At 39.0% G+C, this 20,340-nt stretch overlaps 1 protein-coding gene across 1 annotated transcript in view; it reads left to right on the top strand.

Moving 5' to 3' along the window:
• Positions 1-1,977: 1,977 nt before the first annotated feature.
• The window catches only part of NDUFS4 (NADH dehydrogenase (ubiquinone) Fe-S protein 4, 18kDa (NADH-coenzyme Q reductase)), a 115,795-nt gene continuing 97,432 nt past the window's right edge, over positions 1,978-20,340 (top strand). The window contains exon 1 of the mRNA XM_010857166.1: positions 1,978-2,093. Coding sequence (XP_010855468.1) covers positions 1,996-2,093 — 98 coding nt within the window. The 5' untranslated portion in view covers positions 1,978-1,995. The remainder of the gene's footprint in view (positions 2,094-20,340) is intronic.

The following is a 20,340-nucleotide window of genomic DNA, read 5'->3' as shown; positions in this document are numbered from 1 at the left end:
ATATCTGAAGTTATTGATATTTCTCCTGGCAATCTTGATTCCAGCTTGTGTTTCTTCCAGTCCAGCGTTTCTCATGATGTACTCTGCATAGAAGTTAAATAAGCAGGGTGACAATATACAGCCTTGACGTACTCCTTTTCCTATTTGGAACCAGTCTGTTGTTTCATGTCCAGTTCTAACTGTTGCTTCCTGACCTGCATACAAATTTCTCAAGAGGCAGATCAGGTGGTCTGCTATTCCCATCTCTTTCAGAATTTTCCACAGTTGATTGTGATCCACACAGTCAAAGGCTTTGGCATAGTCAAGAAAGCAGAAATAGATCTTTTTCTGGAACTCTCTTGCTTTTTCCATGATCCAGCAGATGTTGGCAATTTGATCTCTGGTTCCTCTGCCTTTTCTAAAACCAGCTTGAACATCAGGAAGTTCACGGTTCACGTATTGCTGAAGCCTGGCTTGGAGAATTTTGAGCATTACTTTACTAGCGTGTGAGATGAGTGCAATTGTGCGGTAGTTTGAGCATTCTTTGGCATTGCCTTTCTTTGGGATTGGAATGAAAACTGACCTTTTCCAGTCCTGTGGCCACTGCTGAGTTTTCCAAATTTGCTGGCATATTGAGTGCAGCACTTTCACAGCATCATCTTTCAGGATTTGAAATACTGGCTTCCATACTGTACAACAATTATATAAGACGTAATCAACGGGAGAAACTGAGTTAAGTTTGTACAAGAGCTCTCTGTACTGTTTTTGCAACCTCCTGTGAAATCTATTTCAAAAATAAAAATTTAAAAGAAAATTCTCTGTGAGATATCTCTTCCTTCATCTTTCTGTGCATTTCCTCTTTCCCTGGACAAGGCTTTCTCTCTGGTACTAGGTGCTGTGGTGCTCAATCTTTTCTTTGAATTAATTTATTTTTAATTGAAGGATAACTGCTTTACAGCATTGTGTTGGTTTCTGCCTAACAGCAACATGAATCAGCCATAGGTACTCCTATGTCCCCTTCCCTCTTAAACACCCATCCCATTGCACTCCCCACTCAATCTCTTTCTTAACCCCTTTCCCTTATGTATTTCGTTTTCTTTTATTTGGCCTTAATGCAGAACCAAGGCATTCCCCATCCACCTGTTAATACTATTCTTTTAATAAAAAGTGTTTTCACCTGCTTAATTTTAAAAGCAGGGGCATTCTAACTTAAAAAAAGTTCTCTAAAATAGCACACCCCACCAACGAACCTACTTTTTATTTTATAATCCACAGTTAATCATTGTCCTTATGGTTAGTAGTCCACAATACAAACATATTACTAACAATTGCCTCAGAAGATAGTTTTTGTTTTGTATGTCTAGTATCCATGGATTACGTTCAGGATTTACTGGGAAAAGACTGATATAAAATAGTATGTTTCATAAGTTTTTCATATGAATACACACGTCAAAAAAAAAAAAATCTTTTGCCAGGCCATGTGTCTAGATTTTTCATTTGGAAAATATGATCATTATAAGAATCAACTACAGAACATCAAACTGAATACAGCCCTTTCCTGAGGGCTTGCAAACTGAATCTGGCAACATTTTGGAAAAGTACTACTTTAGGTTCTCAATCACCAACAAGCCCTCTAGCTCTTCTAGTGGGCTCAGCCCCTTATATTGAGTCCTTTGAAAAAATTATGAGTTGCAGGTGTTGAAATTTTCAAGCATTTTCTTTCCGTCTCTTCATTAACCGGTATGTAAACCAGTCCTAACAGACAAGGATTATACTTTATGAGGCTTATATTTACACTTAATGCACTTCTTGCATTTTTCTTCCGTCCATTTTCCTTCTTATCTCTTGCAACCAAACGTTGCACCTCTTTTTAAAACTCCATTATTTAACAAAACACCTAACAATAATGAAATTAACCAAACCCTCCCTACTCTTTTGCGTTGAGGTTCCATGGGCTTGAAAACGAAGGAAGCTTGTCCCTTGCGGTGATCCGTCCTAGTGTCTGCCTGTAGCAAGATGGCGGCGGTCTCAATGTCAGTGGCGCTGAGGCAAGCGTTGTGGGGGAGAAGGGTAGCGACTGTAGCTGCCGTTTCCGTTTCCAAGGTTTCGACCAGGTAACAGGATTATGAGGCTTCTTCTTTAAGCTTCTCGGGTCTCTCCACCTTTGCGGAGGTCTCTCCTAGCTGGATCCCGGAGAAGGCCTCGGGAAAACGTCCTTTGCTGACCCTTTCCTCGGGAGAGGGCGGGTGGATTTGGGGCGATCTAGGGGAGCTTGGCCAGGCGAGTCGGGGCGTGCATGCGGGGAGAGGAGAGGAAGACCCCTGGTTTCTTGGAACCATGCATTGCTGCTATGGGAGAAGAAGGTCTGGGGTATGGGGTTGTCTCCGAAGCTATGAACCGAGCTTGAGTCCCCAGAGAGGAGGCGGAGTCTCATTTTTCTTCCCTTCTTTCTGAAACCGTCCGTTTTTCACCTGTTTGCCCATCACTCCAGTTTTTACTGGAGGGTTGAATGTCTCTTTCCCTTACACGACTTTAAGTGGTATTGATTAGGTTTCTGAACTGAAACATTTTATTTGTCAGGCTGCTTGGGAGGAAAACTTGGTTGGAATTCAATGTTAGTAAAATTACTGCTCCTAGTAATACTGGAAAGTAATTTTTAAAAGGCTGGTGGTAATGCTGAGATTTTTCCTATGTAGAATTTTATTAAAGCCTCACTGTAATTCAGAGATTGTTGTTGTTCATTGTTTTTCATTGAAGCATTTTTGTGATGGTGTTTTCTTTTTTGACTGCATTACTTAATCCTCCATTTCCCTATTTTTCTGCATTTTCCTGGTTTTAGTATAACAACAGCTCACGCGCCCACACACATACTATCTAGCATTTCTATTTGCGAAAAATTTATTATTTTGTTAAATTGCTGTTTTCACAGCTTGTTAGTACAAATATAAACTAGAGCTTTTGTTGATTGTCTTCTGCAGGAGTGCTTAGAACAGCGATGCAAAGACTGGATGGACAGAACTGAAGGGGGTGTGAGGGATGGGAGTGTTAAAAATTGAAGAGAGAGTCTATTGAAATTAGTTTAGTGTTGTATTAAACATAAAGGGAATACAGAGAGTTGGAAAGAGTTAATTAGAAAGGATTTTGGGAGATAAGTTTTATTTAGGTTTTAAATAGTGGATGATGGATGGGAAAGATGCCCTAGGTAGGGTCAGTGGCTTATTAAAAGTCTTAAGGGCAATGTATACATAATACTGTTATTGTTGTTGTTTAGTTGCCAAGTCGTGTCCGACTCTTGCGATCCCATGGACTGTAGCCCCCCAGCTCCTCTGTCCATGAAATTCTTCAGGCAAGAATACTGGAGTGGGTTGTCGTTTCCTTCTCTGGGGATCTTCCTGACCCAGAGATGGAACCCGCATCTCTTGTGTTTCTGCATTGGCAGGCGAATTCTTTACCTCTGAGCCATCAGAGAAGCTCATATACATAATATAGTGTCATTGAAAAGTATAAGTTTGTAATTAACTGTTCTACTTATGGGGAACTTGAATAATGTAAAGTATTTCTCTAAGATACTCCACTGGTTAACCTAGGTCTAGAATAGAGGTGACCCAGGTTAGCTATTCTCCTAGATACTATGGAGATTAATTTTGCATTTCCAAGTAATTCACAGTAGCCCTTGAACTGAGAGCAAATTTGAAGGGTCCATGGCCAATCAAAACGTGGCTGTAGGGAATTCCCTGGTGGTCTAGGGGTTAGAAGGACTTCCCTGTAGCTCAAATGGTAAAGAATCTGCCTGCAGTGCAGGAGACCAGGGTTTGATCCCTGGGTCAGGAAGATCCCCTGGCGAAGGGAACGGCAATCCACTCCAGTATTCTTGCCTGGAGAATCCCATAGACAGAGAAGCCTAGTGGGCTACCGTCCATGGGGGCAGAAAGAGTTGGATATGACTGGGCAGCTAACACACACTAGTGCTTAGATAAGCCAGTATGAAGCCCTTCCAGCTTCAATCCCAGGTGGGGAACTAGGATCCTACAAACTTCCGGGGCATGGCCAAAAATAAACAAAACATGGCTGTGCTGTATGTCTAAGTCACAGCCATTTTGTTAGCAATTTATAGTAGTTGAAGTTAAGATACTAGATTTTGGAAACTCTGGTAATTAGTCTTATCCACATTTAAAGAGTTTCTGCTTGCAAATGTGTTAGAAGAGATTTGAAAATAAAACTTTAAACCATGTAAAGATGAACTGTTTCAGATATTGAGTGAAGTTGCTCAGTCGTGTCCAACTCTTTGTGACCCCATGGACTGTAGTCTACCAGGCTCCACCATCCATGGGGTTCTCCAGGCAAGAGTACTGGAGTGGGTTGCCATTTCCTTCTCCAGTTTCAGATATTAAAATTCTTAAAAGTCAAAGCAAATTTTAAACCCAAGTCAAATGATACACTTGTTTGCTTTCTTTACTATATATTTTTTTCTTTTTTTCCCTAAAGAGCTTATGTTGTTAATTTCATCTTGAGGGAAATGTATGGCACTTCTCTCTTACATAGTATTTGCTTTTTATCCTTAAAATCTCTTTACATTATGACTTGTGAGTAATGAGGATCTGGAAAGGTGGAGTGTGGAAAGAGAGCCATTAATGGGGAGATATACATCTTAAATTCATTGTATTTTATTACTTTATTTGCAAATGATGTGACATTTCAGATCACTTAAGTAAAATGAGAGGGGAGAATCAGTAAGGCCCTTGGTAAGGAAGGGAGTAGTGATCAAATACTAAAAAAAAAAAAAAAAAAAAAAAAGAACTGTTAGCAGAAGGAAAGAAGCAGTTAACTGGTACATTAACTTATTAATGTATGAATTTAACTGCAGTATATCTGTAAAAAACCAAAGAGACCAAAAACCAGACAGCATGCACACACAAGACAGAAAAAACTAAATGGTGTCGTTGATTTCAGCTGGTCCGGTTACTGAGCACCTGCTCTAGAGTGAGTGTGTTTCCAGGTGCTTCTCATTTCCCTGGACTGAAGGAGAAGGGAGAAAACCCTGGATATATGGCTTACACTTTTCCTTACTTTCCCTGACATTCCTAAGGGATTGTCCAGAGTAAGTTTAACTATTTAGATATTAGTCTTCTCCAAGGGATCTTCCCAGCCCAGGGATCGAGCCCAGGTCTCTCGCATTGTGGGCAGATTCTTTACCAGCTGAGCCACCAGGGAAGCCCAAGAATACTGGAGTGGGTAGCCTATCCCTTCTCCAGTGGATCATCCCGACCCAGGAATCAAACCGGGGTCTCCTGCATTGCAGGCGGATTCTTTACCAGCTGAGCTATTAGGGAAGCCCAGAGAAAAATGGCATTTTATTTCAAAATAGCAGTATTTAGGACTCAGGACATTTGATACAGTGGTTTTGTTTTCTTTAACCTGTTCATGTATACTTACCTCACCTAGCCCTGTTCTGTCACTTCTTTCGATTGGACTGTCTTGTGTTTATCTCAAATATAGCTCCTTAGGTTCTTCAGAGGGTGTGCTGTTAGTACTGGTGGGAGCTAAGTGTATGGGACCTTTTTGTGAGGCCTGTTTTGTATTGTATTCTCTTGCTCTATCTTATTTTTCAGACTTAGATAAGCCAGTATGAAATTATGAGTTTGCAGGAACCTTCAATGAGTAAGAGGTACTAAGTTTGATAAGAGTTCTCTGTATATTACACCTTGCTGAGAAACTGTCTCAGCCTAAATTTGAGAAACACTTGTTTTTCAGTTGCTGTCATATCTGACTCTTTGGAACCCCATGGACTGCAGAAGGCCAGGCTTCCTTGTCCTTCACTATCTCCTGGAGTTTGCGCAAACTGATGTGCATTGAGTCGGTGATGCCATCCAATTGTCTTATCCTCTGCTGCCCCTTCTCCTCCTGCTTTCAGTCTTTCCCAGCATCTGGGTCTTTTCCAATGAGTCGCTTCTTCGAATCAGTTAGCCAAAGTATTGGAGCTTCAGTTATTAGGACATTTAAAGTCCGCAGATTGGCTTCTGCTGGATAAACAAATTCCTCTCTGAAGGGGAGCTACTTTTTGCTGTCTGGAATGTATCAAGACCAAGTTTTGTGAGCTTGCAGTGTTTATAATGTGCTTTCTAATAGGTTTCATTGTTTTGCTTATTTTCCTCATTAAAAATATCCATAATTAGTTGGTCTGTTTTCATCAGTAGCATACATATTTGTTGAATTCCTCTTAGGAGATTTAAAAACTAGTTAAATATTTTAACACTCTGAGCTCCTGCTTTAGAGTGAGTCTAGAGCACTCTCAGTTCAGTTCATTCGCTCAGTCATGTCCAACTCTTTGCGACCCCATGGACAGCAGTACTCCTGGCTTCCCCATCCATCATCAGCTCCCAGAGCTTACTCAAACTTATGTCCATCGAGTTGATGATGCCATCCAACCATCTCCTCTGTCATCCCCTTCTCCTCCTGCCTTCAATCTTTCCCAGCATCAGGGTCTTTTCCAGTGAATTAGTTCTTCACATCAGGTGGCCAAAGTATTGGAGTTTCAGCTTCAGCATCAGTCCTTCCAATGAACATTCAGGACTGATCTCCTTTAGGAGGGACTGGTTGGATCACCTTGCAGTCCAAGGGACTCTCAAGAGTCTTCTCCAACACCACAGTTCAAAAGCATCAATTCTTCGGTGCTCAGCTTTCCTTATAGTCCAACTCTCACATCCATACATGACCACTGGAAAAACCATAGCCTTGACTAGATGGACCTTTGTTGGCAAAGTAATGTCTCTGCTTTTTAATATGCTGTCTAGGTTAGTCATAACTTTCCTTCCAAGGAGTAAGCATCTTTTAATTTCATGGCTGCAGTCACCATCTGCAGTGATTTTGGAGTCTCCAAAAATGAAGTCTGCCACTTTTTCCACTGTTGCCCAGTCTATTTGCCATGAAGTGATGGGACTGGATGCCATCATCTTAGTTTTCTGAATGTTGAGTTTTAAGCCAGCTTTTTCACTCTCCTCTTTCACTTTCTTCAAGAGGCTCTTTAGTTCTGCCATAAGGGTGGTGTCGTCTGTGTATCTGAGGTTATTGATATTTCTCCCTGCAACCTTGATCCCAGTTTGTACTTCATCCAGCCTGGCATCTCGCATGATGTAGTCTGCATGTAAATTGAATAAGCAGGGTACCGATATACAGCCTTGATGTTCTCCTTTCCTAATTTGGATCCAGTTCATTGTTCCATGTCCAGTTTTAACTGTTGCTTCTTGACCTGTATACAGATTTCTCAGGAGGCAGGTAAGGTGGTCTGGTATTCCCATCTTTTTAGAATTTTCCACAGTTTGTTGTGATCCACACAAAGACTTTGGTGTAGTCAGTAAAGCAGAAGTATATGTTTTTCTGGAACTCTTTTGCTCTTTCGATGATCCAACAGATGTTGGCAATTTGATCTCTGGTTCTTCTGCCTTTTCTAAATCCAGCTGAAACATCTGGAAGTTCTTGGTTCATGTACTGTTGAAGCCTAGCTTGGAGAATTTTGAGCATTACTTTGCTAGCCTCTGAGATGAGTGCAATTGTGCAGAGACTAATTCTAATTAGTCTAATATTAGAATAATGTCTTGGCACATAGTAAATTTTACCTAAATATATGCTGATTTTATTATTGGTTTAAATAGGCTGAATATTTTATTTTTTTTAATCTTGTTGATGGATATCGTGGTAGATGATATTATTATTTATAACATTTACATTCCCTGTGACAGGATTATGCATCACTGCCCCATTTGCCAAATGATTTGTTTTGACCAATGAAATCTTAACCAGAAATGGCTGCTGCTGCTGCTGCTGCTAAGTCGCTTTAGTCGTGTCTGACTCTGTGCGACCCCATAGACGGCAGCCCACCAAGCTCCCGTCTCTGGGATTCTCCAGGCAAGAACACTGGAGTGGGTTGCCATTTCCTTCTCCAATGCATGAAAGTAAAAAGTGAAAGTGAAGTTGCCCAGTCCTGTCCGACTCTTAGCGACCCCATGGACTACAACCTACCAGGCTCCTCGGCCCATGGGATTTTCCAGGCAAGAACACTAGAGTGGGTTGCCGTTTCCTTCTCCAATGCATGAAAGTGAAAAGTGAGGTGGATGAAACTGGAGCCTATTATACAGAGTGAAGTAAGCCAGAAGGAAAAACACCATACAGTATACTAACGCATATATATGGAATTTAGAAAGATGGTAACAATAACCCTGTGAACGAGACAGCAAAAGAGACAGTGATGTGTAGAACAGTCTTATGGACTCCGTGGGAGAGGGAGAGGGTGGGAAGATTTGGGAGAATGGCATTGAAATATGTAAAATATCATGTATGAAACGAGATGCCAGTCCAGGTTCGATGCACGATACTGGATGCTTGGGGCTGGTGCACTGGGACGACCCAGAGGGATGGTAGGGGAAGGAGGAGGGAGGAGGGTTCAGGATGGGGAACACATGTATACCTGTGGTGGATTCATTTTGATATTTGGCAAAACTAATACAATTATGTAAAGTTTAAAAATTAAATAAAAATTAAAAATAATTAAAAAAAAAGAAAAGAAAAGTGAAAGTGAAGTTGCTCGGTCGTGTCCGACTCTTAGCGACCCCATGGACTGCAGCCTACCAGGCTCCTCCGCGCATGGGATTTTCCAGGAAAGAGTACTGGAGTGGGGTGCCATTGCCTTCTCCAGAAATGGCTAGGTCACGTCAGACACTAGCTCCAGGAACTTTCCCATGTTTTGCCATGTTGTTTTTTCCTCTGCTGTCCCAGGTGAGCTTTTTTCTTTCAGCCTAGATCCTGGAACAAAGATAACATGGGGAAAAGCAAAGCTGATTATTATAGGTTATATAAAATATAAAGAGACTAAGAAATAAAATTTGTTATAAGCCACAAAGATGTTTGGATTGTCGACTACCTCAGAATAACAGCCTATACTGACCCTTACACATACACATGAAAATAAGCAGGTTTTGGTATATGCACTGATATATCAGTAATTAGGTCACAGGCTTTTGGAGGGATGAAAAGATTTTTAATTCATTTTTCTATACTTCATAGCACCTAGTGTAATGGGTCTTACAGTAACAACGCTTATCACATAGATGAGTAAATACATATTCAGAGATGGTAAGGAAAAATAGGAAGCCATAGGTAGTATTTCTGTTAATAGCCTCATCAGTGAAAACCAGGTAGGCAATAACCTACTAAATGTGGATATAAAATATCTACAACTCACATTCTTTTCTAATCATTTGCTTTGGTCTGAGTTGAGGATATTCACCTAAAACCCTGTTAACTTCTGGACTGAAGTTGTCTCATGAATAGATCTTTTTTGTATTCATACATTTCTTTGAGAAGTGTCCTGATTCCTCTTTTGTTTTCAAATTTAAAAAAGATACGGAAATGAAATTATTTGAGAAAGTGTACTCACGGAACATCTGAACTCTTTAGGAATAATAGTAACTAAAGGTAATTATTAGACTTGCTATCTGCAAGCTACTTGAAGTTTTTAAAAGTTAATAATAGTACATGGGACTTAGTGAAGACAAATGAGCCAACTTGGTTCCTGTATAATACATGTTAGAAGAGGTCTCTGTTTGGGGATAGGGTGAATACAGGATAAGACCATTTCAAATGAAATATATATCCTTTGGTGAACATTGAGAATCATTTTTGTGAAGTTTATTTTGAGTACAAATTAATAATAGCAGCTAACATTTCTCACTTACTGTGTATTAGCCACTGGGCCAAGGACTTTACCTTCGTTATCTCATTTCTCAAAGTAATCCTACGAACTTAGGTGTTTTTATTCTTATTTTTCAGATGAGGAAACATTTTTAAGTTTACGTTACTAGGAAATAGTCTGACTTAGCTAAAGGAATATGTGACTTTTGCAGGAAGAAATATTATGTCTGATAATAGTAACCTACAACTTGTGTGTTCTCTTTTTTTTTTTCCTTTTAGCAAGGTATATTTTTTATTTGAAAGACTATCTGATGCTCTTTACTTTCACTCCACTATTCCTTTTATACAATGAGAGTCTCCAGTTGAGGAATGGGGGTTTTTTTGTGTGTGTGTGTGTGGTAAGGGTCTTTCCCCTAAAGTTTGTCATTATTTCTGATAAGAGACTGTAGGTAACTTCATGATTATATTGTCTTTCCCTCTTAAACAAGATACATGTTATGTATATTGAACAAGCTATACTGAAGATATTTTTCTTCCTTACTCTCGTGATCATTGGGAAAAAGTTATTGTATTCTGTTGCCTTTAAAAACTATCAAGTGTCTGCTATGCTTTCTGAGTTCTTGTGTCTGCTTTTTAATAGTGTTTTTGTGTCCTTCCTTGACTTTTTTGCTCCCCTTTAGCATTTCCATTACTGCTTTTCATTTATAATGGATTTGAATACCAAGCAAATAAACCTATTAGAATTTTGTATAAGGAGAGGGAGAGGGTGGGGAGATTTGGGAGAATAGCATTGAAACATGTATAATATCATGTATGAAACGAGTCGCCAGTTCAGGTTCGATGCACGGTACTGGATGCTTGGGGCTGGTGCACTGGGACGACCCAGAGGGAGGGTAGGGGAAGGAGGAGGGAGGAGGGTTCAGGATGAGGAACGTGGGTATACCTGTGGTGGATTCATTTCGATATTTGGCAAAACTAATACAATATTGTAAAGTTTAAAAATAAAATTAAAAAAATAAAATAAAATAGAATTAAAGTTTTGTTGGTGGCTGAAATTTACTTTATTGTGATTACAGCCTTGAACTTTTTAAAAGTTGACAGGTAATACATATAATTGTTGTTTAGTCACTATGTTGTATCTGACTCTTTTGTGACCCTATGGACTGCAGCCCATCAGGCTCCTCTGTCCTACATGAGCTCTTTATTGTAACTTTTTTTTCAGTTTGCGGTATCCAGACACCCTGATGGAATCTTTGCAGAGATCATATTCTTCATAACAATTTTCATCCGAATCTTTGGATATTTTAGCAAACTATTTGAAGTCGTTTGTCCTTTAAGTAATGGCATGAGAACAATTCAGAATTTGTTTCAAATTCTGTTACTGAGCATTTTAATAGATTAAATATTAAATTATATTAAATATTAAAGTTACATTAAATATTTAATTAAAATTAAATTGTATTAAATATTAAATAGTATTTCATAGATTAAAATACTAAGGTTCTTTAGAACTAGTTGCTCAAATGTGACTTTTTTTTTGACTTTACTGTCTAGACTTAAATTTTGTCCTTTATGGGACCGTGCTCAAGTTCAGTTTTTAAACTCTTGCTGTACATCAAAATCACCTGTTGTGTGCATAAATAATTTAGATGTCTTGGTCCCAGTATATATTGGCTCACTAAGTTTAGGTTGAGATCTACCTCTGTAGTGATTCTGAAGGGAAGGGAAGGCTGAAAACTGCTGTTTTTGTTTAATAGTTTCCATGCTGTATCTTGAAGGATGTCAAAATACATTTTACCTTAGGTGGAGATTTTAAAAAACCAGCAAAAATGCTTCTATTTTTGTATATTTTCCTAATCTGAGTTTTATGTTTTTTACCCATGTATTTTATAGAGGCTTTTTCTAGGAGATACTTTCCTTTGAGGCAAAGCAGGCATTTTGATAATTTTGGAGAAAGCAGGCCATGTTACTCACTCTCCAGAGACTCTTGTTCTTCCTTTTGGAAGGGCTCAGGTTTAATATAGCGCAGCTGTTGAACTCTGCCCTTCAGAGTTTTAAGAAGAAAGTGTTTTATCCTTTAAAATGGAAATGACTTTTTTAGGGAGGTGGTCTTTGGCTGGATATAGTTCTCTAAGAAAGCTTTTCTAGAGTTCTTTTGTTTCAGTGATTTCTTAGAATTGTTTCAGATGTTTGAGAGCACTATCTCTGAGAGTAAAGATCTGGCTGCTTTTGTAATGTGTTTTGCTGTATCCTTAACAAAGCTAGATGAAGGATTTAATTCTTTGTGTTTTCTAGGACTCAAAAATATGTTCTTTTCTTTATTCAGCCACTCCATACATAAGTAAATGGTCCTTGAATAGGTTTACTAGACAAAAGATCCTGTTCTAGATGACTGTTCAGCAAGCCATATGCTTCTCCTAAAAATGTCAGTCTGTCCTGATGAGCTTTAAAGTGAATACAGATGTTTTGGCTCTTTTGAGGACTACCACCCTTTGTGTGGAAAGAGTACTTTTTCAAGAAATTTCTTCAATATAGAAGTTTGCATGAAATTTATATTTGTAACTTTTGTCTTTTATGTCTAATGAAATTAGCTTTAATTAGTCATTAATAATTTAAATTTAATGTCCTTAGTACAAATGAAATTTAAAGAAATAAAATAGGTCTTAATAAGGCTTTTGTTAAGGTTTTGTATTTATTTGGTCTTTTTAAAATTGGAAACTTAGAGTGCTATTAAATATTTTTGTGCAATGAAAGGTGATATTTTGACACAAAGGGATACCTTTTTGATTTTCAGTGTCTTCTACTTTGGTAGGTTAACTGTAGAAGTTATAGTTCATAGATTCATAGAACGTTTGAGGTGAAAGAAAACTCTCGGATCATCCTGTCTGATCCTTTGTTTAATGCAGGAATCCCCAGAACTTTCTGCTTCTTGATTATCTAGCACTTGAGGAACATACGGTGAACTTCTAGCCTTAGAAAGCCCTCTGTACTTTATTTAAATTTACTGGTAAATGAAGTTTCTCTTTAATACTATATGGAAAAATTGTAACCCTTATACATATGTCAGCCCTTCAGTTAATTGAAGACATTTGTCATCATTCTCCCTCTGAGTTCTTGCTCCAGGCTTAGCATGTCTAGTTTGTTTACCCCTAATTAATGACCAAATTTCCTAATGCTTTACTACTTTTTGGTACTCCTTAGGATGTATTTCATTTTTCCAGTATCTATCTTTGAACTATATACTGTATTTTTAATTAAATGAGGTGATCAAATGTGGTAGTTTAGCAAATTGAAATCATAAAAGAGTTGACTCTTGACTGGATTTAACATTTAAAATTTTTTTTAAATTATTAAGAAAAATTCACTATCTTCCTTTGGTGAACAGTTTTTAGAATTTTAACACATGTATAGATTTGTGTGATTACCTCAGTCATCAGGGTACAGAATAACAAAATACCCCAAAAAACTCCTTCTCTTCCCCTGTAATCTCTGGCAACAAATAATCTTTTCTTCATCTCCTTAGTTTTGTGATTTTGAGACTGTAATATTAATGGAACCATATGGTATACAATCTTGTGAAAATTGGTTTCTTTCATTCACCATAATGCCTTCGAGAGTCTTCTAAGTTGTGTGTATCAATAACCCATTCTTCTTATTGCTAAATAATATTCCGTTGTTTGAATGTACCACAGTTTATCCATTTACCCCCGGAAGGTCTTTTGAATTATTTCTGGTTTCTGGCAGTTGTAAATAGAGCCACTTTTAAACATTTGTATACAAGATTGTGTGTAAACATTTCATTTCTGTAGCATATATATCTAGGAGGGAGATTCCTGGGCCATAAGGTAATACACTTTTTGGGGGGCTGTTCTGGGTCTTCATTGCTGTGCATAGGCTTTTTTCTCACTGCAGTGAGAGGGGATTTCTAAGTTTGGTGTGTGAGCTTCTCATTGAGATGGCCTCTCTCATTGCAGAGCATGGGCTCTAGACTGCAAGGGGGCTTCAGTGGCTGCAGTGCACGGGCTCCGTAGTTGCAGTTCCTGGGCCTTAGAGCACAGGCTCCATAGTTGTGGCAGATGGGCTTAGTTACTCCTCGGCATGTGGGATCTTCCCAGACCAGGGATTGAACCGGCGTCTCCTGCATTGACAGGTGGATTCTCTACCACTGAGCCACTAGGGAAGGCTCAGGTAATATACTTTAACTTTACAAGATACTGCAAAACCATTTTCCAGAGTAGTTGTACCATTTTGCTTTTCCAGCAGCAGTGTATAAAATGTAGGTGCTTTGTATCCTTATTAACATTGGTATTGTCAATATTTTTAAATTTAACCATTTTAATTGGTGTATAATAATTCGTTGTCTTTTTTTTAAACAACTTTATTGAGACATAATTACCATATAATTCACTCATAGAAAATATATGATTTGATGGTTTCTAGCCATCTCTGGGGTCGCACAGAGTTGGACACGACTGAAGCGACTTAGCAGCAGCAGCAGCAGTATATTTACTTGGAGAAGGAAATAGCAACTCAGTCCAGTGTTCTTGCCTGGAGAATCCCAGGGACGGCGGAGCCTGGTGGGCTGCCGTCTACGGGGTCGCACAGAGTCGGACACGACTGAAGCGACTTAGCAGCAGCAGTATATTTACGGGCTTCCCATAGCTCAGTTGGTAAAGAATCTGCCTGCAGTGCAGGAGACCTGGGTTTGAGTCCTGGGTTGGGAAGATCCCCTGGAGAAGGAAATAGCAACCCACTCCAATATTCTTGCCAGGAGAACCCCGTGGACAAAGGAGCCTAGCAGGCTACAGTCCATGTGGACAAAGGAGCCTAGCAGGCTACAGTCCATGGATTTGCAAGAGTCAGATACAACTTAGCGGAGTTGTAAACTGCTACTGTTCACTGTCAGTTTTAGAACATCACTCCAAGAAGAAATCCTGTGCTCATTAGCCTTCACTATATGTTTTTCCCTTTCCCTAGCTCTAGCCAGCCACAGATCTGCTTTCTGTCTTTTGAGTTTGCCTACTCTGGGCATTTCATACCAAGAGAATTATATGTTACCTTTTGTGACTGGCTTCTTTTAATGTTTTTCAGGTTTATCTGAATTGTAGCATGTATCAGTACTTTATTCATTTTTATTGATCGATGATATTCTGTTGAATGGATATATCACACTGTTTATCCACAAGTTGGTAAGACATTGGGAGTGTCTACCTTTTGGTTAGTATGAATAATGTTCTATGAACATTGACTTCCCAGGTGGCCCAGTGGTGAAGAATCTGCCTACCAATGCCAGAGACACCAGAGGCATGGGTTCAATCTTTGGATCAGAAAGATTCCCCTAGAGGAGGAAGTGGCAACAACCTCCAACATTCTTACTGGGAAAATTACATGGATAGAGAAGCCTGGCGGGCTACAGTTCTTGGGGTTGCAAAGGCACACAGCAGTACTGTGAACATTTGTGTACAGGTTTTTGTGTGGCACAGGTTTTCATTCTTTTGGGTGTATCCAGATTAGTTGAATTGCTGGATAATATGATAACTTTGTGTTTAGCCCTCTGAGTAATTGCCAGACTCTTTCCAAACTGGCTGCACCGCTTTACATCCCCACCAGCAGTGAATGAGGGTCTTCACAACCTTGCCAACACTTATTACTGTTTTTGTTATAACTGTCCCAGTGAGTATGAAGTGGTATCCAATGGTTTTGATTTGCATTTCCATTATGGATAACTTGTTGTGGTTTTAATATGTATTTCCCGATAGCTGATAATATTGAGGCCAAGTGTCTGTTATATCTTTTGCCCATTTTTAAGTTGAGGTGTCTATTTTCTTATTGTTGAATTTTGGAGTTCTTAAAGTACTCTGGCTATAAGTCCGTTGTTGGATATGTGGTTTGCGAATATTTTCTGCTCATCTGTAGCTTTTCTTTTCATTCTTTTAACAGTATCTTTTCGAGAGTAAAAGTTCTTAATACTGATAGTCCAGTTCACCAGCCTTTTTCTCTTATTTATTGTACTTTTGTTGTCGTATTTAAGAACTCTTGGCCTAACCCTAGGGCATGAAGATTTTTTACTCTGTTTTCTTACTGAGGCTTTGAAATATTTTTATTCAGATCTATGATCATATTGAGTGAATTTTTATATAAAATGTGAGATTTAAGTTGAGGTTAATTTTTTTGCATACAGATGTACGTTTGTTCCAATACCGTTTATTGTAAAGGCTATTCTTTTATAATTGAATTGTTTTTGGACCTTTGTCAGTGTTCAGTAATATTTGTCAGGGTTTATTCCATTGATCTAAATCCCTTTGCCATTACCACACAGACTTTGATTACTGTAGTTTTATGGTTAATGTATTGTAATTGAGGAGTTGTGGTTCTTCCGGTTTCATTCTTCTTTTTCAATAACTTTTTAGCCATTTGAGTTCCTTTGCTTGTCCATCTAAAATTTAGAATCATTTTATCCATATTTCTGAAAATTCCAGCTGGGATTTTGATTGGTATTGCTTTAAATCTATAGATTAATTTGAGGAGAGTTGGACCATAAAGAAGGCTGAGCGCCAAATAATTGATATTTTTGAATTGTAGTGCTGGAGAAGACTCTTGAGAGTCCCTCAAGATCCCTCCAGCAAGGAGATCAAATCAGTCAATCCTAAAGGAAATCAGTCCTGAATATTCATTGGAAGGACTGATGTGGAAGTTGAAGCTCCAATTCTTTGGCCACCTGATGTGAAGACCTGATCTTGGGACAGATTGAAGGCAAAAGGAGAAGTGGGTGGCAGAGGATGAAATTGTTAGCATCATTGAGTCAATGGACATGAGTTTGAGCAAACTTTGGGAGATAGTGGAGGACAGGGAAGCCTGGTGTGCTACAGTCCATGGGGTTGCAAAGCATCAGACATGACTTAGCAACTGTACAACAACAACAAAATCGGAGCATAGTTGTCATTTCTAAAAATAAAATATTTATTTGGCTGCACTGGGTGTTGGTTGCATGCAAACTCTTAGTTGTGGTATCGGAGTCTTAAACACTGGGCTACCAGGGAAGTCCTGAGTTGTCATTTTTATTATGTTGACCCCTCCAATCCATATACATGGATGTGTCTTCATGTATTTATTGATTTCTTTCATTGGTATTTCATAGTTTTGAATGTGCAGATCCTATATGTTTTGTTCTATTTATGCCTACATATCTCAGTTTGGGGGAGCTATGGTAAATAGCCTTGTTTTTAAGATTTCAGTTTCTAATTGAATGTTGCCATGTATAGAAATAGGATTGTTTTTTTGTGTGTTTGACTTTGCAGGCAACCTTGCTAAGTTCATTCGTTAGTTCTCTATGTATTTTGTAGATTCCTTGGGATTTTTTAAAGTAGGTAATCATGCATTCTGTGAATAGGGACTGTTTATTTCTTCTGTTCAATCTCTGTACCTCATTGAGGTTGTCATTCTATTAATAAGAAGGTAGGACCAACACCTCAGTGAATGAAAAAAAAGATTTCCTTGCTTCTAGTTTTTGGCTCTTTTAGGTTTCCATGTATACCACTTGGTTCGTGAGAAAACAAATAGAAAAAAAAATGGATGATTTACACACTCACACATTTCTGTTACTTCTCTTTCTAGCTTCTTGGGATAGGATGCTTCTCTTGAAGTGCTCATTTCTAAGTTTGCAGTTCCATTAAGTTTAGGCAAGGGATCAATCAGTTCAGTTCATTCCCTCAGTCATGTCTGACTCTTTGTGACCCATGGACTGCAGCACACAGGCTTCCCTGTCCATCACCAACTTCCAGAGCTTGCTCAAATTCGTGTCCATTGAATTGGTGATGCCATCCAACCATCTCATCCTCTGTTGTCCCCTTCTCCTGCCTTCAGTCTCTGCCAGCATCAGGGTCTTTTCCAATGAGTTCTTTGCATCAGGTGGCCAAATTATTGGAGCTTCAGCTTTCATATCAGTCCTTCCAATGAATATTCAGGACTGATTTCCTTTAGGATTGATTGGTTTGATCTTCTTGCAGTCCAAGGGATTCTCAAGAGAATCTTTATACTAGCTCTTCTTTTAGACTGTTCTCAGTGACAAGTGACAGTAGCCTAGAAACTCAAACAAGTAGCACAGTCAGGAAAAGGCAATTGACTTATATCATCAAGCAATGGAAGGGGCGGGGTAGCTAACTGGTCCCAGGGATCAGAGCTAGAAAGCCACCAGACTCTCTAATTTGTGTCATTTGTCAACTACTATGTCAGGTTGTTTTTTTTCAGTGTGGCAGATATAGCTGATGAAAGTGTTTTCAGGCTTATATCTCATAGTTTTATCATTAGAAAGGGACTAAAAATCCCTTTCTTTGGTACCAAATCTTGGGAATATTTGACAGAGTCAGATTAAACAGACTACAGTCATTGTTTGTAATTTTATTATTCCTGTTGTACCATACCACAGGATACATGTTAGTTATCCTACAGGTATCATGCATGTAGATTATAGGAACTCTGGAAGTCAGTTGTAATGAAAGCTGGGCCTCTTGAAGAAAAATTAAAAACCAGTAATATTTTATAGTATCCTTCAGTTCAGTTCAGTTCAGTTGCTCAGTCGTGTCCAGAGAACAAATAATGTCTGTATATATTGTGTAGACTGACCTCTTACCTTTTTCTTAAAGAACTCTGGCACTTTGCTTGTTAAAGTTTGTTCACTCATTCAGTAAATATTTGTAATTGTTTTCTAGTCTCCAAGATTGCATTTCTGCACTTTGCTAGAATGTGTACCCTTAGAACATCTGCTTTGAGGATGAACATAGTAGGATAGAAGTGTTCAAGCAGAGGCTGGATGATCATTTCTTAGGGCCTTATGGGTGAGCTTTGTCGTAGATTGGCATTTCCCAAAGAAGAGTATGAAACAAAAATATGGATATAGATGGTTTATTTGAAAACTGACCTAGGAACTAGAAGTGAGGAGCTCTGGAGTGAGACTGGGAAGGAGGAAAAAAGGGTGATAAATGAGATTGCTTGCAGTGAGCAGTAAGAGGTTTAATTTCAATGGAATCACCTAAGAATCATACAGAATGCCTTTCAGTATTATCCATTTTAAAGCTGGAAGGCTCGGACATTTACCCACTGGTTCTTGTTCGCTTTTGGTTGAAGGTGTTAGCTTTTTTTGTGCTTTTGAGTTATTATAGTGCTCCTTAAGACCCTGAGGCATAATGGGTTCACTTCAGTTGGAATACTGGATGATGACGTGAGTCTGAGCTGCTGGGGCTGAAATGAAAAATAGGTCAAGGGAATGTAATGTGAGCACCAAAGGTATTGGTTACTTTGAGGGTGCTAATAATAATAATTTTAATAGCTATAATTTATTGAACACTTAGCTGCTGCTGCTGCTGTTGCTAAGTCACTTCAGTCATGTCCGACTCTGTGCGACCCCATAGAGGCAGCCCACCAGGCTCCCCCATCCCTGGGATTCTCCAGGCAAGAACACTGGTGTGGGTTTCCTTCTCTATTAGAACACTTAGACACTGTGGTAATTGCTTTATGTTATTTCATGGAAGTGAATGATCTCATTTTAGATGATCTACTGATGATTATTTTATAGTTTAATCTATTCTTGGGCTTCCCTGGTAGCTCAGAAGATAAAGAATCTGCCTGCAGAGCTGGAGACCTGGGTTTGATCCCTGGGTCGGGAACATCCCCTTGAGGAGGGCATGGCAACCCACTCCAGTATCCTTGCCTGGAGAATCCCCATGGACAGAGGAGCCTGGTGGGCTACAGTCCATAGGGTCGCAAAGAGTTGGACATGACTGAGTGACTAAGCACAGCACAATCTATTCCTAGGGTTGTGAATAACTCATATTTTTTAGAATTTGCTTTATTCACCAGTATTTTGAAGGACATAACAGAGGATCAGGAAACTGAAGTCTTACAACTCAGTTAACTGTAAATAATAATGGAAGTTCTCCAGAGGAGAGGACAGTGCCATGTTTAAAGAATTCACGATGGCACAATACTCCTGTATTATGTACCAGTTGACCAGTGCCTGTATAACATCCCAGCAGACAAAGATCAACCTATAGAATTTTCTTTGAATTTGAGAATGTAACAGATCCAGCTAGTGACCAGTAACCTGGGTGAATGAGCATAGATTTTCCCTTCACTGATACTGCCTAAATGATTTAATGATAGTTTTGAGGACTTTTTCTTCTGCTGCCTTTTAGGCTCATGCTCCCGTTCCGCTGTTGTCTGTGACTGATCACTATGGTGACAGCTTGTTGTGCAGCTTATTAACATGTCCTAGCAGACCATAGTAGTGCACAGTTAGCTCTGGGATGCATACAGTGCATCAGGGGTTCTTTCACAAATTCCTCTTCCTTTTCCTTTAGTTGAGACTTAAAACATTGGTATTCTGCTGCTACTGAAGTTACTGGTTTAAGTATTCATGCCTCTTAATTACTGCTTGTAAATGGCCCCTTTTAGGACTCGAGTTTTTATTTTGGTCCCAAATTTAATCTTTTGGCTTTAAGTTCAAACTGTTGATGTGGCCAACTCTCTTAATAGTCTCTTTGCTAAGTGTCCTTGACTCTAGTTTTGGGAAAAACTGCTTTCTAGAGATTTTCTGTTAACTGCTGATAGTAGCCATGCTGCCAGGCCATATTTTTAGCTTTTTCGTTCTTGAACTACTCCATTGGAGCCATCACATCAGTT

The sequence above is a fragment of the Bison bison genome, unplaced genomic scaffold, assembly GCF_000754665.1.
Source record: "Bison bison bison isolate TAMUID 2011002044 unplaced genomic scaffold, Bison_UMD1.0 scf7180017864378, whole genome shotgun sequence".
Taxonomy (NCBI): domain Eukaryota; kingdom Metazoa; phylum Chordata; class Mammalia; order Artiodactyla; family Bovidae; genus Bison; species Bison bison.
The sequence above is the reverse complement of the archived record's forward strand: the minus strand, read 5'-3'. Positions and strand labels throughout refer to the sequence as shown.